The 23,981-nt window shown below is 36.4% G+C and overlaps 1 protein-coding gene across 2 annotated transcripts in view; it reads right to left on the reverse strand.

Moving 5' to 3' along the window:
• Positions 1-468: 468 nt before the first annotated feature.
• gabra3 (gamma-aminobutyric acid type A receptor subunit alpha3) overlaps positions 469-23,981 on the reverse strand; it is a 151,899-nt gene continuing 128,386 nt past the window's right edge. For both annotated transcript variants that reach the window (XM_015351059.2, XM_015351060.2), the window contains exon 10: positions 469-6,439. In XM_015351059.2, the coding sequence (XP_015206545.2) occupies positions 6,131-6,439 (309 nt within the window). In that variant the 3' untranslated portion in view covers positions 469-6,130. The remainder of the gene's footprint in view (positions 6,440-23,981) is intronic.

A 23,981-nucleotide genomic window follows, 5' to 3' on the forward strand; every position in this document is an offset into this window, starting at 1 on the left:
TTTTTCTGACAGATTTTGTATTTGGAATAATAATAACAATACATTGGTCAGGCCTGTTGGGAATGGCAAGAAAGCAAACTTTTTTTATGTCAGACATAATTCAGAGGAATTGATAATTGAACTTCACGTTTCTTGGACTTGCTAGCTTGGCAGTATCTTCTGACTGACTTCCATATACAAGATACTGTATACTAGATAACCAGGGAGACTGGATGGAACAGGCTAGTGCTCAAAGAAATGTGTTAAGGGAAATAAAGTAGTGCTAATAAATTCCATTACAAAAAGTTAAATGCAGACTATATTAATCATTTGAAACAAAATCTAAAGTTTCTGAAAATCTACTTTCCCAAACATCATTGTTCATTTTTTATATATTTCTGGCCAAGAGCACAAATGAAATATGAAACATACTGTTATACGTAGGTACAATTTAGTTACATTATATAATTCATACACATATACAATTAATGAAAGTATCTTCATTTTATTGAAAGAAAATGTGATACGAGTGAAACAAAAAACATTTTTCACAATCTTTAACTCCACAAATGAACGAGACACAAACCTTAAAGATATTGACACTTAAAATGAAAGTTTCTCCTGTGCTACTTGTTTAAGACAATATGACATTGTAACATTATAATCTGATACTGCAACACAGCGTGATTACAAAAACATCACTTACAATGGGCTGCATAAAACATTCAAACAACTGCTGAAATGTTGGTGAGGTGGGCATTCTTTATTTTCTGAATTACACCAAAGGGATATCAAAGCTTCTGACAGTCCAGTTTAAAGCAGGTTAAGTTTCTAAGCATGCTGCACATTGCCTGATTTGAATCACAACTGTAATAAAAGCTCTTTCAGAGTGTAATTTGCTTTCATTAAAATAATAGCCTGAATAGGATTTTACATGACAGTTGCAGGTGAAGTACCGTAAGGAACCAATGCAAAAGAAAGCAATGTACATCCCCAATTTTTTAGCATTGTGTATGTCATCCAGGTCTATAAAAAATGACAATAGCTTCCTCTAGCCAGCAGCCATATCACTCTGCAACTCACAACTGGCAACCCACTGAAGCTAAACAGGTATGAGCCTGTTTGGTACCTGGATGGGAGACCTCCTGGGAAAAACCAAGGTTGCTGCTGGAAGAGGTGCTAGTGGGGCCAACAGGGGGCACTCACCCTGCGGTCCATGTGGGTTCTAATGCCCCAGTATAGTGACGGGGACATCATACTGTAAACAGGCGCTGTCCTTTGGATGAGACGTAAAACCGAGGTCCTGACTCTCTGTGGTCATTAAAAATCCCAGGGTGTTTCTCAAATAGAGTACGGATGTAACCCTGGTGTCCTGGCCAAATTTGGTGCTATATAAGTGTAAGTTATTATTATTATTATTATTATTATAACATAAGTATAACTCCTATAATTGTTCATAGTCATTAAAAGAAGAAAAATTATATGGAAAAGTATAACATAAATATTAGTCGATGTACATTTATCTTTAGTATTCAATAAAGTAATTGCACAATGAAACTGCCTTTGTAGAACATTATCAAAAAATAAAATATAGATTCATAACCCTTTTTAATTTTTAATATTTAACTGGCAAAACAGGAGAGAAATGTCCTGTTGCAAGTAGTTTTGCCTAGAATAATAAAAAAAATGTTCTGAGTAATCTTTTACATAATTTGACACTAAATACTGTGGTTAGAAATGACAGACAATTAGCACATGTCCATAAATCTGTCCTCAGGGAAGATTTTTTATTCTACAGTGATTTCAAAGGTCATTTGGCACTGCAAAGAGTTTGGCATTTATTGAGATGCATAGTAGAAGTAGTACATGATTAACAGTTCAAACATAAAACTGCATTTTGTTGTCTATGACATGTCATGAAAGCAGTTTAGCTTTATGCTAGTTTCCACATTATCTGAGCCACTATCCCACTGAATATAAAGCTGTATTTATAAATGTTTTTGTTGCATCGCTTTTTTGTATAGTTTGCTCATTTCATTGCAAGAACAACACAATACTTTCACATTGAGGTTCACGATTATTACCTTTCTTTTACAGTTTACGGTAGTCTGCAGACTCTTTTTTATCCCCTAATGTTCTGCCAGTACTGTATATCAACCACCAACATCACTTTGAATCACAGTGTAATCCCACAAAACGAGAAATTCAACCATATTCTTAAGCATGATTCACATTGCACAAAACAACGAAGAGCCACAAGATTAATACAAAAAAAAACTAACCTGTTGTACCCATTTGGAAAAGAAATACTAATAAAAATATTGTGACTGTTTTTGTCATGTGTGCCTGAACATAAATTATTTTGAAATGTTTTCGGATGCATTTAATACTTTCAAGTGAATTTAAATATATTACCCAGCCATTTTTATATTACAATTAATACCTAAAATATACTCTTCACTATATGTCTCTTTTACATTTCTCTTCCTTATGGGTATATAAGTACAATAACCGAACATTGGCAGCTTTTTTCTTTTAAAATTATAGTTGCTTTAAAAATGGAATGTCCTTTTAATCCAGCTATCATTGGTTATTTCCTGGATAATCAGATAAGGTTCAAATGCAGAAAATATTATTCATTTTTAGCATAACCAATCACAACAATGACACTAACCAAGTAATATCTTACTTGCCACATAGAGTTTTTTAAGACAGCATTCAAAGCACATGGAGACATTTTAGACTTTTCATTTAGCAATGTTTCAAAACCTTAACAAGATACAGAGTAGACAGAGAACACAAATACTTCTAATAATAAGGTGTTTTCAGGTGCAACCTAAAATCAATGGTTAAAAAAGGTAAATGGAGCACAGTGGTACAGCCAACATGAAGATGTAGAAAGCCTGATTGATATTCCTTTTGAAAATAAGTTTCCACTATTTATTTATTTAAACCAGATGAACAGGCTAAGCTGGTAAAAGGATATATTAGCTGATTTTACATTACAATTAGGCTAAGCAATACATTGCTGAAATTGCAGTGAAACACCCCTCAAGCTTTGGTTTCCAAATTTAAAAGCAGACTTTCAAATGCATTATCCCTTATAAAAGAGTTGGAAACATTTAATAGTATACATATGAATATTCATTTTGTTGCTGACTATTTTCAAATTACATTATTTTATTTAAGGATGCTTCTAGTGCCATCACTGTTAAGGTCTATATAAGATTAACTGTTTTCTATAAGAATTACAGTACATAGATTATATGCACAAAGTTTGTTTGAAACTAGTAGTGTATTTTCCAGGCACAGGAATAATTAAATATTAGAGAAAGAAACATACTGTAGCACAGCTCCATTTTTGGTACTGTTACTATGAAAATATAACAGGCATCCTGTAGCCTGGTCTACCTAGTGGCCACATAATGATACTACAGTAAATTGTAGCAATCCCTTTGTGTAAATATGTAAAATGATTAGCTCTAATGTCTACCTATCCAAAGCAGGATATTCTACCATTTAAGGAAAGCATTGTAATGTGTATTGATACTTTAATATATATCAATTATTATATCTGTTGTAGTTGCTTGCATTTTAACATTAAAAAGAACAACTTCATTTTGCTCCAGTCACAAGCTTAAAAAGATCACTCATATCCAGTATTAAGGAAGGAAAGACAACCCAGAGAAATATGCAGAACAAGAACAAAGAACATCAAGCCTCAATATTGAACATGACAACAGCACTATTTACAGATACAAAAGTGATAAGGATTGTCATGCATTAACCAGCTGCTGGGAAAATGGTTTTGTTTTCATTGTTTAATGTACCTTTTTTTTTGTCTTTTTTAAAATATTTTATACATATCTAAATGGTTACAAAAAAGCCTGTCTTGAAATAAGGCAGTCCCAGAATTCTCTTTAGCCCTCAAAAGGCATTTCTTGTCTGTCATTAAAAGGAAAGAATAACAATAACATTAACTGGATACTTTGGCTTTTATGATCACAACATGTACTATTCTGAAAATGAATGAAACTTGAATTAAACATTTTCTGTCATTTTCCTGGCATTTCATATTTTATATAAATTAAGTTTTTATACTAAATCTTAACATTTTGTATAATATAATTTTAATAATGACCTCTTTTTAGCATTTTTACTGAATTTGATAGATGTATTTATGAATTGTCTAATGAGTATGGAAATACTGTACTGCATGTCTTGCCTTATTCAAAATGGTCAAAATGATTAGAAGTCTGAAACAATTTGAAGTTTCAAACTAAGTTTGGGACAAATTCACAGTTTTACAATACTTTAACTTAATTGAGCCAAATGCTGTTTTACAACCTTTTCAGCTTTATATAATTGACTTTAAGCTGTAATGCTCATACTGCCTGTGTGATTTAATAAGACTATAAAAAAACACTCACATTTGTTAGAGCTATCTTAAGTGCTTCTATAACCAATTTGGTGCAAGTCCCTCACAAGAAATTTGAAGTGTGCCAATATCTTTGTCCAACAGTTTCCTAACTTGTAAATAATTTAAGGCAAACCACATTCTATGAAACACAACATAAATTACCAGAATCAGAACCAATGTTGATAATACACCACATATCTTGTTCTTCTAACAATTTTGTAGTCTAATCACAGCTGGGCATTGGTCAAAGTATCCAGTGTTAAGCTAAGTCCTTTACTAGCTTTACAACATGCAACCTAGAAAAACAAATCATTCTCCAAAAACAAGAAAAACAAAAATGAACAAAAAGATATACAGGGACAAAAAACATACAATGGACAGGCATACTCCTTTTGAACAGAAATCACAGTTTTGTTATAGTAAAATATAACAGAAAATAAAAATAAAGATCCTAAAGTACAAATGGGCAAGCTCTCTGCAAAATGCCCTCCTAATTCATTTACTGTGTGGGATTGTTCGCAGTTTCCCGGTAGTGGGAAGAATGGGCCAAGGTCAAGTGTTGTCTTCAAATAAATAATAAGTTATTCAAGTGAAAACAATAAGCAAATTATATTTTCAGTGTTCTTACAGTACATACCAGTACTGTACCTAACAGGGTTGACCTATGCATGAAATTATGTCTTAGAGATCCTTTCAGTCAATGGTATATTGGTATATAAAAGACAAATGGATTAAAAGTAACAATAGAGATATCTCTTTTTACATTTTAAGTGCCAAGTAAAGTGCCATTGTTCATTAAAATGCATCTATAGCACAGCAGCCAGTGAGCTGTATGTAGTACAAGATCACTCTTAAAACTTTCTTTCTGTGTGACAGGCCAGCTTGTGCCAAACCAATGCTTTCTCTGAGTGTTGTGCCACAAAATGTTGCTTGTTTTTATTTACTTGGATTTGTTTTATGCCCTTGTTTTCTGGATACTTAGAAGACTGTAGAGATTGACAAATTATTCAAAACAATAAGACATAGCCATATGCATACCTTTAGGACAAAAGCATGTTCCAATGTTCTATCTTGATGAAGGAAGAAAGGCACCTTGTTCTTCTAATTGCATGTGTTCAGGCTGTAAAAGTACACACTGAACTACAATGTGTACAGGCAGATTTAAAATATCCTATCAGAAGTCATGATGTTGTATAACGACAGTTCAGAAGATGGATAACATTTATTAATATTTTTCCAGCATTCTATGTGCTTGCTATTGCTGCTGAACATCATGTGTGAATACTCAGACAATGCTTAGGAGTCTTCTGTTGCACTAATATTCCTATGTTTTACTTGAGAAAAAGGTTATATTAGTTCTAAATTGTCCAAAGTAAATCACCATACAATTAAGAGTATAAACAGTAGTGTGCCTGTCTTTTCATACAGTATAATGAATCTTTGACAGATCTTAAAAAAAACAATTGTTTCCAATGAGCAAAGCAAGGTGCTAGGAAATAACTAGCTTTGCCTTTCCCTACTTGTCTAATTTTGACGTGACTGGAGTCATATGCGCAAAGAGGAAGAAAACAATCTGCAGTGTTTCATATAGTAAATAAAATAAATAAATGTAGAAACAAAACTCATGCATTTCATTGTGAATATAAAAATAAACCTAAATAAATATATTATAGCATTTAATTGACAACACTTGGTCTTGAATTCTCTTGAGCGGGCAGTTGTTAGGCTCATTCACTTTTTGGGGTTTGAGCCTTTTATAATGGGTTCCCTATTGACATACGTTGCCCAATACACTAAATTAAAAATTGCAAAAAGCACAGGGAATATAATGCGGGACATCTTATCCACTTTACTGACACTGTTGTATGTTTTCTTGCTTTCGATGATCCTTTCTTCCAACTTTGGCATTTTTGCAGGAGCTGCAGCACTCTTTGAGATGGTCGATAATCCTGGATCTTTTGCAATGTTGATGGCATAGGTTGTCCCCACTATATTGAAAGTGTTGTTGGCTTTTTTGGAGAGAGGTGCCGATTCCCTTCTCTGAAAATAAAAAAGCCAGTTGTGATTAATGACCATTTTGTACCTAAATGTCACACAATCATTTGGTCTATTACTATTATTTTTTTATAAGAAAAAATGGTTACGTACAATGATACATAAAGCCTAAGGTTGAATTATAGTAAAATCTGACAATAAATAACAACAGCTACATAGTTTTAAAAGATAAGTCATTTCAGTGAAATTACTAAAAAAAAACAGGTTTAATATTTCTATTATATTACCTATATTTACTTTTAAACAAAGACATACAATATTGTTGCTATCAGTTATCAGCTTCTGGACACAGAAAGAAAGGTACAACATGCATAATTGAAATGTACAGTAGTCTATTAGTCTGCTACAAAAAAAAAGACTGGCACATAACTTAAAAAAAGATGTAGTTATGAACTTCATTTTTACTGCATTATGAAAAGTTGGTATTATCTTATCTTATCTTACTTGTTATTCTATGTTATTTTAAACCCCTAAAATTCTTCTTGTATTCAATTTCCAAAGAAGACATGAGAAGAATGCACAATTACTAGGCTATAAATTATGTTTTCATTTTCAAACAATGCTCTGGACATAAACCGCTGTGTTAAGTGGCTTCCTACTTAACTCAATCTCAGACACCAGAGGTGAAACATCAAAGATGTGATTAATGTGTTGGTGTAAGTTTGTTTGCTCTCTGCTAGGGCTATATACTGTACATAAAGCATTTGCCACTACTTGTTTTTTTAAGAATGAAACTGTTAGAAAATAATGAATTTGTAAAGTACCAGAAAGATCTTAGTAGGTTTATTTAAGAGACCATGTTAAGACATTTGTTCTTTTTCACTGGAAATCAAGAAGCTATTTTTTTCTGCTTTTTTAAAAAAACAAAACACATTTGACTTCAGAGAAAACCGTTGTACAGTAGATGACTTAGTGAAATAAACAATGTAAAAAATAATCCGAAAAAATATAAGTCCAGGCTGCTGCAAGTGGTGTTAGCGCAGCACCAGTAGGTGGCACCCTTACATCTGGACCTCAATGTCTGACTAACAGCTGATAATCATAGACACACGGTTCTTGCCCAGTGGGCAGTGATTCGTTGAATATACGTATATTCACGGCAAAAATACAGCTATACGTATATATACGTCGCCGTGACGTATAATCAACGTCGAATTGCAACCGTAAAATCGACGACATTAATAAACGCATATACAGTATAACGTCGAAAACACATCTAACACAGTGCCTGAGGCTTTTTACTGTATGTATCGTGTGTGCCGCAACTAGGAGTATACGGCACTCTGCACAGTGTACGAAGTAAATTATTCTCGCAGTAATTAATTTATTTACACGTGTATAATAAATATAGTAATAAATATAAAAAATAAATTAATTACTGGTATTTGCAATGAAGTTCAGTTTTACATTTTTCGTCACTCTCGTGGTTTGTATTGCAAGGAGCAAAAAGTACCATAAGAGTTCATTTTTGCAGCTACATCGATGGAGGTTCTGAATCATTAAGAAAAAATTGTTGTAAAACCAACAGAAAGCACAGACTGCTATAACTAGTCCTAGTTATATAACGATTTTAAGTATAATGATAAACTACTGCAAGGAATCGGTCCACCTGAGCAAACAGGACCGTAATGTTGACACTCAATAATGACACTGATATGTGCAGTTCCTGGACGGATAGCCCTCCTGCACATCAAACAGTCCGAGTGACTGTTAGTGTTATTTAGTGTTGTCTGACCATTGACAAAGTACAACTATTTTTTTAGGGCATAAATTAAGCAAGGTAAATCTTTTTGCCCAAAACTGAAGGAGTGACACTCCTCCCTCCCCCCGTGATGCCAGGCCTGTCCCCATCCTATTCCATAATGTCATTATATATAATACCATAAAACAGTAACCGATCCTTACTAACTGCATGCGTTAAAATTGCACATCAGCACATAGCAGGGGGCAGATAGCCGCGATGTATTATCAGTGTTAAATTTCAACCATAATATCGACAACATTAATAAACGCATCCGTTAAAATATCTAACCCATTTTCCGGTTATATACCACAATGCATTGCTAGTATTCGTTGGTCACCATTTTGGATATGTTTTTCAAACGTAGAAGATTGAAGTATTTATCCGCAAATATCTCAGCAATCCTCTTTTGACGAGTAAGTATGAATAATGATAATACTATCTGAATACATACAGATCTTTCTTAATATTATTTTGATTAAAATAGTATGTGAATAAGCAAAAAATGGCACATTAAAATAGTGTGAATGGGGAAGATGACACAAAATCGTTTTGCCATTTCTCTAATTATTCTTAATCTGTGTTGTACTGTACTTTCAAACTTTGGGTACTCTTTAATTAGGACTCTTTATTGCTCAACTGCTATGGTGCAAGCCAAATTTTATACGTTTATTTCAGCTTTGAGCTTAGTAAACCGTTCATTTTTTAGATTATACTAAAGAAGATATTAATCATCATTTATTTAGGAAGTAATATTATATAATTTTCTCCTAGCTGCGGTGCTGAAGTCCCACCCTACATCAACCGAAAAAGAAATAAAGGAGCACGCAATGCGTTACTTGAAGAATGCATATGCAAGGCAGGGGGCCAGGAGATCTGGACACTGAAAATAATAGGCTTCTGGTTCTAACTGTTAGGACAATTAGACAGGGTTTGCAAATAGTGGATAAAAATCATCTTAACTTCCATTGTAATATTTTTTTTCTTGGAAATATAGAAGTTGTACATTTTAAAATTTATATTTGAATCGAAATGTGGTTTTGAGTTAGTGTGTTAATGTAATTAGTTTGTGTTTGTCATTACTATACTGTATATCGCCATGTTACCAGAATTTGTAGCTGAAGTTTAAGACTAGTTGTGTTAATTGTTATTAACATTGTTATGTTGATTGTTGATTGATTGTATACAATGTATAATTTGAAATACATATTTTTCAGGTGTGAATGTGTATTTTCAGAATACATTTCTAAACCAAATCATTGGCTTGATTTACTAGTTTGTACACCTGTAAAACCTATCTTTGATGTATAATAGACCTCTAACCATATACGTATAATAGACCTCTAAAGTTATCTGTATAATAGACCTCTAACCATATACGTATAATAGTCCTCTAAAGTTATCCGGAACTCCAACCATATATGTATAATAGGCATCTAATCATAGACGTATTATTGACGTATAACAATAGACGTATATTAGAATTTAATTCTAGATGAATTGCGGACCACATTTAGACGTCTAAGGTATGCGTTTAATAGACGTATATTACAGTAAAGGAACAAGTAATAGGTTTATTCCATGCTGAAAAAAAGAAGAAAGAGAACACAACGTTTCGGCCGTGGAGCCTTCTTCAGGTGTGAGAGAGACAGGGCAGTAGGCAAAGGTAAAGTAGCGGGAGAACAAAGGATGGGGGGGAGGAGGAGTGAGAGGCGGGAGCAGGGGACAGAAAGAGAGGCCAATCAAGAGGTGTGAAGGCAGAATGGGTGCAGAGAGGTGTGAAATGAAACTTCCAATGAATGGAGAAAATTTAAAAGAACAGTAATCTGTCGTTAAGGGAAGGGAGAATGTGTGATCCTAACTGCAGAATAATTTTAGTTTCGGTGGTCTTTCTGATGTATGAGTTCGGAAAACCGTCTTTGAGAACACAGACGGAGAGATTAGTGTGGTCGTGGCCGTCAGAGGTGAAATGAGAAACAATGGGCTTGGAGAGATCTTTAATCTTCACAGCCCTGACCTGTTCTCTGAAGCGGTCTCCGAGTCTCCTTCCTGTTTCTCCAATGTAGATGGCTGGGCATTTACTGCAAGAGATACAGTAAATAAGGTTGCTGGAGGTACAAGATGCTGTCTGGGTGATCCGGAATTGTCCTGAGGGGCCTTGAATGAGTGTGGTGGTGGCTGTGTACTTGCAGGTGATACAGCGAGCTCTGTTGCAAGGGAAAGTGCCTGGTGTGGATGGTTGTTGAGGGCGGTCAAGGGAGCTGTGAACAAGGAGGTTACGCAGATTAGGTGGTCGGCGATATGAGATGATAGGGCGATCAGAAAAGAGGGCCCCAATGGAGGGATCATCCATTCAAGGCCCCTCAGGACAATTCCGGATCACCCAGACAGCATCTTGTACCTCCAGCAACCTTATTTACTGTATCTCTTGCAGTAAATGCCCAGCCATCTACATTGGAGAAACAGGAAGGAGACTCGGAGACCGCTTCAGAGAACACGTCAGGGCTGTGAAGATTAAAGATCTCTCCAAGCCCATTGTTTCTCATTTCACCTCTGACGGCCACGACCACACTAATCTCTCCGTCTGTGTTCTCAAAGACGGTTTTCCGAACTCATACATCAGAAAGACCACCGAAACTAAAATTATTCTGCAGTTAGGATCACACATTCTCCCTTCCCTTAACGACAGATTACTGTTCTTTTAAATTTTCTCCATTCATTGGAAGTTTCATTTCACACCTCTCTGCACCCATTCTGCCTTCACACCTCTTGATTGGCCTCTCTTTCTGTCCCCTGCTCCTGCCTCTCACTCCTCCTCCCCCCCATCCTTTGTTCTCCCGCTACTTTACCTTTGCCTACTGCCCTGTCTCTCTCACACCTGAAGAAGGCTCCACGGCCGAAACGTTGTGTTCTCTTTCTTCTTTTTTTCAGCATGGAATAAACCTATTACTTGTTCCTTTGCAGCCTACGCATGCTGACGCAGCTACCCACCTGAACTACTACCGCCTACAGCTGCTGCGACCCACTATGCCTTCCTCCAAATCTTTTTCTAGATCTCTTCGTCATACCTTCTCTTCCTCCCTGGGCCACTTGCCCGCTTCTCTCACTAAACCAGCATTCCGTCTCTTCACAGCTATCTGTTCCAAGACCAGGCTTTCTAACCACCTTCTATTCCTTTACAGATGTCGTCGACATAATATCATCCCTAAAGGATTTCGCCTTAAATTTAATACCTTTTCTTTTGACTCTGATAACACCCAGAGCAACACTCAGAGACTTCTAAAACAATTTTCTAGGAAACTAATGCTCTCTACCATTTTCTCCCTCAAAAAACAGATTATCCTTTCTGACAACAACATCAAAGAGGCTAAGGAATTTCTACGGCTGACAGCTCCACACCATCTTCCCTTCATAACTAACCTCATTAGATCTCTCAACTCTAAACTCTACCAGTTTCTCACTACAGAGAAGGACAAAAAACTCAGTCATCTTCTACAGAAGAAAACCATCAACACCCCGGACACCCTCACCAACCCTAACCTTGTTGTCACCATACCTTCTGACCTTTCCCTTTCACAGGACGAGCGATCCCTCCTCAGCAAAGGGCTCAGTTTTGTACCAGTTCCCAGGAAGCTGGACATCCCCCAGACCAATGTCGACCTTAACCGCTTTTACCGCAGGATCCGTCTCAGAGCACATTTTGCCAACAATTCCTCTTCACAGGCAGCTGATAACAACCCGGTTATTGATGTCATTAACAACATTAATCCCAAACAGAGCTGTTGGACTCCCTCCTCCGGCCGTTTTCCACCAGTTGATTATTTCATTAAGCAATGCACTAATCAAGCTCCCAAGGCACTCTCTATACCCAGTAAACATAGGTCTAACCTCACCCAAGGAGAAAATCAGGCGCTCCAGTCTCTCCGCAACAGGGATGATATCGTCATCAAACCAGCGGACAAAGGAGGTGCTGTTGTGGTGTGGCGTAAGGATCTATATATCTTTGAAGCCTCTAGACAACTAACTGACACTTCTGCCTACCTCCCTCTCCAACAGGACCCTACCACTGACTACCAAAAGGAAGTGGTATCCACCATTTCCCTTCTTATCAGCAGTAACGAGCTCCCCCAGGAGGCGAACCGGCTCATCATGGAACATCCACAGGTATCTCAATTTTACCTCCTCCCCAAAATCCACAAACCGGACACCCCTGGACGCCCCATCGTATCAGCATGTAACTGTCCAACTACTTACATCTCAGCCTTTCTCGACAGCCTCATGAGACCGCTGGTTGAAGATCTTCCCTCATACATCAAAGACACCAACCACGCGCTCCAACTTTTCAATGATTTCCAATTTCAGGGTACCGAATGCCACATTTTTACCATGGACATCACATCTCTGTACACCGTCATTCCCCATAATGACGGCCTTACAGCACTCAAGCACACGCTGGACAAACGCACAGTGCTTGATCCACCCACCCACACCCTGGTACGCCTTGCAGAATTGGTCCTCACACTGAACGCATTCTCTTTCAATAATCTTTTTTACCAACAGGTCAGTGGAGTTGCCATGGGCACCAGAATGGGACCCAGCTATGCCAACATTTTTGTCGGCTGGGTAGAAGAACGCTTCTTCGCCTCCTACACTGGCTATGTCCCTGACCTCTACAAACGATATATTGATGATTGCGTCGGTGCCGCCACATGCTCCAACGATCAGCTCGAGTTCTTCCTGCACCATTTCACCAACTTCCACCCGTCCCTCAAATATACAGTTCACATATCTTCCACCACTCTTCCGTTTCTAGACATCCACTTGTCTATCAACTACCCCCGACTTTCCACTTCAGTTTATTACAAACCCACGGATTCACACAGCTACCTCCTGTACAGCTCATTTCACCCCAACCACACTAAAAACTCTCTTCCTTTTTCACAGTTCCTTAGGTTACGAAGACTATGCAGCGACGACATCGACTTCGAGAACCAAGCCCTCGAAATGTACTCATTTTTTATCAACAGAGGATATCCCAGCAGTGTGATTGACAGGGCCCTTGCCCGAGCCAAAAACACCCCCCGGACCATCAACCCGATTAGGAACTCCCGCCGTAACAACCGCATTCCCTTGGTGCTTCCTTACCACCCTAACACACTTCCTATCCCCAGGACCATTAACCAGAATTTTTCCATCCTACAGGATGATCCCTCCATTGGGGCCCTCTTTTCTGATCGCCCTATCATCTCATATCGCCGACCACCTAATCTGCGTAACCTCCTTGTTCACAGCTCCCTTGACCGCCCTCAACAACCATCCACACCAGGCACTTTCCCTTGCAACAGAGCTCGCTGTATCACCTGCAAGTACACAGCCACCACCACACTCATTCAAGGCCCCTCAGGACAATTCCGGATCACCCAGACAGCATCTTGTACCTCCAGCAACCTTATTTACTGTATCTCTGGCAGTAAATGCCCAGCCATCTACATTGGAGAAACAGGAAGGAGACTCGGAGACCGCTTCAGAGAACAGGTCAGGGCTGTGAAGATTAAAGATCTCTCCAAGCCCATTGTTTCTCATTTCACCTCTGACGGCCACGACCACACTAATCTCTCCGTCTGTGTTCTCAAAGACGGTTTTCCGAACTCATACATCAGAAAGACCACCGAAACTAAAATTATTCTGCAGTTAGGATCACACATTCTCCCTTCCCTTAACGACAGATTACTGTTCTTTTAAATTTTCTCCATTCATTGGAAGTTTCATTTCACACCTCTCTGCACCCATTCTGCCTTCACACCTCTTGATTGGCCTCTCTTTCTGTCCCCTGCTCCCGCCTCTCACTCCTCCTCCCCCCCATCCTTTGTTCTCCCGCTACTTTACCTTTGCCTACTGCCCTGTCTCTCTCACACCTGAAGAAGGCTCCACGGCCGAAACGTTGTGTTCTCTTTCTTCTTTTTTTCAGCATGGAATAAACCTATTACTTGTTCCTTTGCAGCCTACGCATGCTGACGCAGCTACCCACCTGTATATTACAGTATATGTCTTTTGCCCACTGGGTGGGCATGCCATCATTTGGGTGACAAGCCAATCAAGGGTATCAGACTACTTTGTCATTAAAGAGTAACTATTTGTAAATGGTGTTTATCCTGTTGTCCTTGATAAATTGCTCTGTGGTGTTTGTAGTGGGATTGCTGAAACATAATAGCACTTAGCTAATAGCATTAGGTGGGTGCTGCAATCTAGCGATGGATGAATTGGGAATGGGACACCAATCAATCGCAGGCCTGACACACAAACACAAAGGCATGTATACACTCATACAGTACCTAGGGCTACGTTTCTCAGAAGCCGATTAACCTACCAGTATGTTTTGGGACTCTAGGAACCAGAGCACCTGGAGGAAATCCATGCCAAAACGGGGAGAACATATAAACTCCATGTGGATAGAGTGCCAGGTCTGAAAGTGAATCCAAGACTCCAGCATACAAGGCAGCAACGCAAACCGCTGTGCCACCTTACCACCCTCTTCAACTTACCATTATCATTATTTGTAATAGTATTCTCCTTGATTGAAAGCTAATTTTAATAAAGCACAATGTTATGTTCCTATCACTAATATAGCTCAACTACCAAAAAGCTAACATCTTTTTCCAGCATGCAATTTCCAGTATAATCCTCTCTAGTAGCAAAATGTTATGAAAAACACATTTTAAAGTACTTTGTCAGTTACTGTAATCAACTAAATTTTAAGTTATTGGTGCTTTACTGAAATCCATTACACTATTTTAAAAATGTAATACAAAAAGGAAAATAATCAATTTCTTCCTCTCTTATACCCGTGCATTAGAAAAAATTGCCATCAGACATTTGCTACACTGTTTCATGGCATATTATAATAATGAGCAAGAGGAATAAAATCTGTGTTTAATAGTTGTTATGTTCTTGGCTTTTAATGAAGGAACATAAAAAATGAGTATAGTGGTAATTGGTGTAAGAAACTTTATATTTGCTATACAATAGTGTAAAGCAAGCAGCCAGAAAAACAGTAGACCTACAAAGTTTGATATTAATTAATGCTTATTTACATACTTATATCTATTGCTTTGTCACTTCTTACTTCCTCAGAAAGCTGAAGTTTTATATTATTTGGTACATGACTATAACTTACTATATGTACAGTATATTTATAGCTTGTGACACATACAGTATGTACAAATGACAATAGCTTACTTAATATACTGATCCCAAGACGCAAGAAATGACAGCAGTGTTTTTTGTGTTGCTGCTGAGTCAATCATGTTCGTTTTTACATTTTAAATGTGATTTTATTTAGTTCCGAACTCTGAAAGAAGCTCTAATAAAGGATTTAAAGTCCCTGTTTTATCATTTTTATTTCTGTAAATTAAAACTGAGGAATATGGTGTATGACATACAGTTCAATACGTTGTGTAGCATCTACTAAAAATATTGGGACAATGAAGTCTAAACTGTTATTTTCAACTTTAAAAATTTACAAAACATAACAAAAATAGTACAGCCCCTAAAAAAATATTTGGAATAATAGCAATTCAGTTCCACTCTTTTGGGACCATTTAATTGTTAATAGAGTTGAGCCACAGTATTGTAAAACAATTTTTTATTGTTCCTGGTTGGTCGGGTGCTGATTAAAGTAAGAACACCTCGAGAACAGGCAAGACCTCAAAGTGGCAGAAAAAGAGGCTTGGCAGAGCATCTGAATTGATTACACAGAGTTTAGTGAGTTTAACTGGCCGCATCTTTGCAGTCACTGCCTCAAAGGGATATGCCACCAAATCTTGACTTTTACATTCCATAATTTAAAGGTGAATGTGTCCCAGTACTTATGCCAACTTGAAATTACTGTGTTGAGTTTTTATATGATCAATTGCATTTTTGCCACAAGTACTTTACTACTGTATGTACTGTATAAACCTAATACATACTGTATATTGTACTGATCACTGATATCAATCTCACGATCACAAATACACATCTTCTTAATTGTAAACCAAAAATAAGAGCAAAAATGGAGTGCTGCAAACAAAGCTTACTTCTGTCAATGTTCATTAAAAATTAACTCTTTCAGTTAGCCTGATTTGTGTAGAGTATACTGCATATGAACTTCAGAAATAAACAGGCATATAAAATATAAAAAGAATAGACTTAATTACCAGTGGTGCCAGATAGCTGCAAAGACAATTAAATTTTTATCTTGGCAGTTAACAGAAAAAGTAAAATTAGATGCATGGCAAAGTGAAGCAAGTGCCCTGAATAAATACACAATCCCTGTCCATATAAAGATGACAGACAACAGGGGCTCATTCCTGTCTGCCAGCAGGGATGTACAGTAGCAAAAGTTGATACTTTATATACTTTATATATTTTAACAATAAAAATATATGCCATGGAATGTATAAAATGGAAATTATATGTGAAAAAGACTGAATAAGAAGTATGTAACAGATTTAACCAATTATTACCCACATCAGAATTCATACACTGCATATGAATGCAATAAGTGCTTTACTGATACAGTAAATACACAGCAAAGCTGTGTGGGCGTATCCAATTAATACATTTATAGCTATCTGCAGTTCTGTGCATCATTTTGTGAGTCAATGTTGTACTGTAAGTTCACAGTTTCAAAGTTATTTTATTTCTTTATTCATCAAGTCCAAACCTAAAGTACTGTAAATCACATTACGTTGCCCAGTTTGTCAATCAGGGTTGCAATAGGGCATATGCTTTCCTAAGGACCTCAATGAATTATCAGCTCTTCAGTCTCTATATTTAATTTGGAAAAATACTTTGAATTTGAACCCTTGAAGTTAATCACCTCCTTCACTTGGTGTTTTCCAGTGTACTTAATTCTGGCTGTACTGGGAAAATCAATACCAGATGCTGTAGTATTGCTTCTGCTCATTCTCTAGGGGCACATGTGCCATCTGATAGCTTGATGTGGACAATATCCTGAAATATGTTAGAATAGTTAATTCAAGAAAAATGCAAGAAATAGAGGTTAATCCCATGCTGAAAACTAAAAAGAAAGAGTAAAATAAAAATTTTGTCTGTGAACATTTTAAATTAATGTGGAATTAAACTCTACATATCCTGCAGTAATCTGCCATTAATCCAGATTTTATATTGGAATGTTGTTTGTGATTTTTCAGTGTTTTACTGGAGTTTCTGTGCCAAATGATCAGACTGTAGTTAAATAAATTTCTTATGGTATTGTAATTAAAAATATTCCAGAAGAGGAATACAGAAATTTGGAAAAAAGAACTGACAAATTAGATGTCAAAGGTTGTATAGTTCAGAAAAAAAGCCCTATTTTTGAGTTTTATGTTTTGTTATTTTTACACTGTGGCACCAGGGCACTGCCATAGTATAGCAAACAAAAAAGTCAGAATATAATTAGAAAGTCTGAGTGACAATTAAACATATTAGGTTTAAAGCATTAATACACAAAGGTCCTTTTTTTACCTTCAATGTTGATTAATTTAATATCTAAAAACAATGAGGTATTTACACCAGGCTGGAGCTACACATTTTCATAACTTTCACCTGCTTAAATTGTTTTTTACTTTTGAGCCTGTGGAATGTTTACTTTAAAAATAAATGTAGCATACAGTATTGCGATACCACTGTATTATTTTTGCCATATTTTTTTCTTTTTGTCCTATTTGACCTCATTCTTGAGTATCCCTCAAGAATTTTAGCTCAGATTTGGCTAACCAAATAGTGACAAAAAGCACAACGTAGCAAAATGCCCCCTCCATCTATCACCTAGCCAAAAAAAAAGTTTTTGTGTAGGCAAATTCAAATCCTCAGCAAGGGTGGTTTCTTCAGTAGACTTTAAAAAAAAACTTTCCTTACCATTCATTATTTTTTACATTTCTATCAAAACCAGATAGTACCATCTGCTAATTGCTTTGTTGGCTGACCTACCTAGAATGAGGTAATGACAACCTGATTGTAGGGCTGAAGGGTTGTTCTTCCCTTTGAGGAATGAGCCAGGGAGTCACTGCAGGTGTGAAGATGGGGTGGGGGGCGGAGTGTGAATGATGATGTGTAAGCATGTGCTTTAAAGATCTTATAGTTATATTCTGCAGAACAGTATGGGGCACAAACATCATGAACACACTTTGCAAGTTCTTCTCTGTTGTGTTAAATGTTTTAATGACTTTCCTTCCTAGAATATTTCTGTAATTGACAGAAAGACAACATAATCTATAACATCAAGTAAAGAGCCAAGGAATAAAACAAATAAATTGATGCACAAATGTTTGCTCCCAACAAGAAATAACAACATGGGTGACAACAGTCCTGTCCACCCAAGCAAATTAAATTCCACAAGCATTAACAAAACAGGACAAATAATAGAAAACACAGGTTTGTTAGTGCTTCTTTCTTGCTTGCAACATCAAGGCATTCCAGGAGAGAATGTACAACTAAAAATTAATATAGTTTAAATGGCAGCTCTGTGACCAAAATATTAACATGCAAATCTTTTAATGCCATTACAAATTGGTTCTGAGCTTCAAAGCAAAAAAAAATCTCTAGGTTTATTCCCCAATTTTCAGAATTTAAACGACTCAAAGCCTCTTAAACTAAGCATAACAAATCTGTCTCTGGAAGCTCTTTTGTTTTAGATATGTGACATTCCTATTGGTTTGGAGTGACTTGTTATGGCCACTGAATTATAGTACTAAACCAAACTATTAAACAGTAAAAGACAGAAGATAATAGAAGAAAATAATTCCATGTAATACCTGTGTTAGTATTACTCCAAATACCTCCATTAGTATTTTTATAAGTCTTTTTTTAACTACATATGCAGTTACAGATTTTTTTTTCTAAGCTTGCTGAAAGATTTCTGATGGGCTCACTGATTATTAAAAAATCATGAACTGAATTCTTTATCATAGCTGTGTAATAAAATAATTAGACACAAATCCAGATTAAGCCATTTTAAAGGACACAATATGAACACTGTATGCCAACACTCATTTATTTATAGGGGATACTGAGGACTGTTAAGTAATTAATGTACAGTTAATGTTTGGATACAGGATGAGGAAGAAGACCACCCCATAATAAACCAATAGATCAAGAAGATTCTGCAATGGAGGTGGAGAAGGGGGTGTTGGGGTTGGGGGGTTTTGTGGTGAGTGCTAGGATATAGTAGTATGAATTTGCATAGGAATTTAGAAAAATGTTTACATACAGTGAAAATTATATATACACAGCATATAGTCTTATGTACTTACAGATGCAGCCATTCAAAATGGGTGAGGTATTTCACGGCATACCCCGGTGGGCGTGTCGTGGTATCACGCGGTATCACGCAGTGTCACGTGGTTAATCGCGCGTCATTTGACGCTCTGCCGGAAACTATCCGGCGTCACCTTGTAAAACCGCCAGGGGGAGCTTAACCTCTCATGTACAGCATTTGAGCCTTTAATTTTGAACTGTGTATTACAGCATGTTAATCATCAGTCATCAAAATGTTGGTATATTTTATGAAAGCAAGATTGCTCAGTTGGACAAAAGTACACAACCAACCTTTATCAGAAATATTTATGCATCAAAGCCTTTACCAAAGATATTACTAATAGTATTAATAATGGATGACTTTGGACAACCTGTATACTCAAAGTATAATTTCTTTAGCACATTTGTACACGCACTTGGAATCTGTCCAAGCCATACTTTGTCAGGCATTTTGTTTTACTTCAACGGGCATAAAAACTTCCTTGCTTTTAACAGGGCGTTTCATAATTTCTAACTACGAAAATGATTTAAAATTCGACACTTATCATTCAACTAGAGCTCAAAATATCACAAGGATCCTCAAGAGCACAGCAAAGAGTGTATTAAAAGACACTTGTATTTATCAACGCTTTCTTTTCCGTATACCAGATTTTATGGAACCACTTCAGAAGGGTGTCAGCCAGTCAGATTCCAGGAATCGGTACTTTAAAGGAAAAATACACACCGGTATTCCATTTCTCCCTAACGATTTTAAGCATCGAAGTATTTAACTAGCATGTGAAATAGCGTGTGAAAAAGTGGTAGTTTTAAGCTTTTCTGCTAATATAATATGGAATCGCGTATCTAAAGAATTTAATAACGGTATGATTATATTCGTGTACTGCGACAGGGCTGTGTAGGGCTGTTTCGCCTCCCTGTTCATGCGAGTTGTCTTGTAGCCTACTGGTCTACGTGCCTGACTAACAACTTGTAGGTTGTATGTTCAAATCCAGCTGGTACTGGACTTTTCATTTAACAAACATTTCTTCGAAAAAATAGAATAGCGATATTATGGACAATCAATTGACTTTTATATTTCAAAATATCGCAACATGATCGATTCTAAGTCATTTTTGATAACAATGAATAGTCACCTTCTTCCCTTCTGACAACGGTCCCTGCTTCTGCTTCCTGCTTCTATTGTGTGTGTGTGCAACAGAGTAAATTTTTATAGAGAAATGGAGGCTGGACAGTATGCGTTACAATATAAACATTTATATTGATTTAAATCGTGTTCTGATTTAAATCGCAAACGCGTGTTTAATTATATGTGTTTTTTAATCATAATCAGGCTAATGCAACATAAATTGATACAGTATCTTTGTATTCTAAGTATGTTAATAAACTTTCAGCATAGCTTTCTACCCGTCAAGATTTATATTTCTTGGGATTTTGGGATCAAACGTGGAAGGATTAGATTGTAATAGTTTTTATTTGTCAAATACGTGATTGTATTTCTGAATGTAATGTGACACCAACAATAGTTCACTGCTTTAAATACATCGAATTAAGAAAGTTATGTGTAGCACTTTAGATCTTTTTTCTGAACCAGGGAAAATCTGATCATGTTTCTCTATAACAATAATAAAAAAATTAATTTTACATATCGCCTTTAAAAGTGGCGTCTCAAAGCAATACAGTAGATCGAAAAACAGTTAAAAGGGACGAAGGTAAATACCAGACAATCGCAAACGCGTTTTCAATAAAATTCTTTTATTCATTCAGCAGAGAGTGAGAGGGACATCCAGCAGAGAGAGACACACACACAAGTTTTCATTGACAAAAAGTAATTGTTTTTTTTTACATTTTTTTTACATGTTTTGTTTGTGGACAGACTGTTTTCCTGGTTTGCTGATTATGCCTGCTGCGGTCCACTCCTACCCTCACACCTAAAGAATACTATTTTAAATTTCTTGGCGCAGTTAACCCTTGTATGTGCTGTCCGCGCCCAAAATGCAATTTAAAAAAAGTCAAAAACCGCGCTCAAAATTTAGAGCTTAATAAGATACACTCCATAGGCATTCACAACAGCAACATATGAAACGTTTATTTTTTAATCGCGTATCTAAGGAAATCTCAGTAAAACTTTGTTCATGAACAAACAGTGGCATGTTACATTATTATTAGTTTTTTTGTTAACAAGGCTCGCCAGCTAATGTGAATCGAAACCTGTCTTGCTAGCTTTTAAAGTCGTGCATGTGTAAACAACAATTGAAATAGAGAAAAAAGACCTGACTGACAAGCCGATACATACTCTTAGAGTTTGATTAATAGGGAATATAATACAAAAATATAGTACTAAAAAAGGTACTACCACTTTTAAAGGTGATATGTAAAATAAGTTTTTTATTATTGTTATAGAGAAATATGATCAGATTTTCCCTGGTTCAGAAAAAAAGATCTAAAGTGCTACACATAACTTTCTTAATTCGATGTATTTAAAGCAGTGAACTACTGTTGGTGTCACATTACATTCAGAAATACAATCACGTATTTGACAAAAAAAAAACGATTACAATCTAATCCTTCCACGTTTGATCCCAAAATCCCAAGAAATATAAATCTTGACAGGTAGAAAGCTATGCTGAAAGTTTAAGATACTTAGAAGACAAAGATACTGTATCAATTTATGTTGCATTAGCCTGATTATGATTAAAAAACACATATAATTAAACACGCGTTTGCGATTTAAATCAGAACACGATTTAAATCAATATAAATGTTTATATTGTAATGCATACTGTCCAGCCTCCATTTCTCTATAAAAATGTACTCTGTTGCACACACACAATAGAAGCAGGAAGCAGAAGCAGGGACCGTTGTCAGAAGGGAAGAAGGTGACTATTCATTGTTATCAAAAATGACCAAGAATCGATCATGTTGCGATATTTTGAAATATAAAAGTCAATTGATTGTCCATAATATCGCTATTCTATTTTTTCAAAGAAATGTTTGTTAAAAGAAAAGTCCAGTACCAGCTGGATTTGAACACACAACCTGCGAGTTGTTAGTCAGGCACATAGACCAGTAGGCTACAAGACAACACACATGAACAGGGAGGAAAAAAAGCCCTACACAGTCCTGTCGCAGTACACAAATATAATCATATCGTTATTAAATTCTTTAGATACGTGATTCCATATTATATTAGCAGAAAAGCTTAAAACTACCACTTTTTCACACGCTATTTCACATGCTAGTTAAATTTAATTTATTTATATACAGTATTATATATTTATATCTCTGACCAAGGGAAACGTCTCATTTTTTCAAAGAAATGTTTGTTTGTTGATTGTTATCAAAAATGACTTAGAATCGATCATGTTGTGATATTTTGAAATATAAAAGTCAATTGATTGTCCATAATATCGCTATTCTATTTTTTCAAAGAAATGTTTGTTAAAAGAAAAGTCCAGCACCAGCTGGATTCGAACACACAACCTGCAAGTTGTTAGGCAGGCACGTAGACCAGTAGGCTACAAGACAACTCACATGAACAGGGAGGCGAAACAGCCCTACACAGCCCTGTCGCAGTACACGAATATAATCATACCGTTATTAAATTCTTTAGATACGCGATTCCATATTATATTCCCTATTAATCAAATTCTAAAAGTATGCTTGTTGACTCCGGTATCACGTTAAAGACTTCGAAGCTTAAAATGTTTAGGGAGAAATGGAATACTGGTGTGTATTTTTTTCTTTAAAGTACCGAGACCAGCTATATACTGTATGTTTATGTTCCAAAATTAATATCGTTTATGGCCTTCACACACGTTACAGTATGCTCCTATTCTTTTTATGCTCAGCTACTAAGATTTCCCTTCAGTGGTAAAATTCAATATCTACAACGGGCACAGTAAAGATGTTTACTGTACAGTAAGTCTTTCTACGACAGACCAACGGACCACGAGTGCCCCTGTCGGTCAACCAATAACGTACCGCGGTACCCCACGTCATCTTGCGTCATGATACGCGACATCGCAGCCAATTACCTGCGGTACGTGTCTGTACCGCTCACTTTGAATGGCTGCATCTGTAGTTAAAGCTTTGAATACCACTGTAAAGGTATTTAACATTCTTAACTGACACACAACACTTAAATATAGGAAAAGGTAAAGGTTAATTCTGTACTGAAAGGAAAAGAAAAAAATACATAACATTTCAACCGTGAAGCCTTCGTCAGGTGGAAGAAGGTGAAAGGTGAAAGGTGAAAGAAGACACTACAGATGGCATGTTGTGTCTCTTTTCTTTTCCTTTCAGCATGGGATAAACCTTTACCTGTTCCTTTGCAGCCTATGCATGCTGACACAGGTACCTACTCCCACATAAACACAGTTTAACTTCTCTTTAAAATCAAGATATGGGAATGAATGTCTGTTTAATTTAAAAAAATGTTTGTTTTAAAAATTGCACTGCACTTCAAATATATGAGAGCCTCAAGGTACC

The sequence above is a fragment of the Lepisosteus oculatus genome, chromosome 8 (genome assembly GCF_040954835.1).
Source record: "Lepisosteus oculatus isolate fLepOcu1 chromosome 8, fLepOcu1.hap2, whole genome shotgun sequence".
NCBI lineage: Eukaryota > Metazoa > Chordata > Actinopteri > Semionotiformes > Lepisosteidae > Lepisosteus > Lepisosteus oculatus.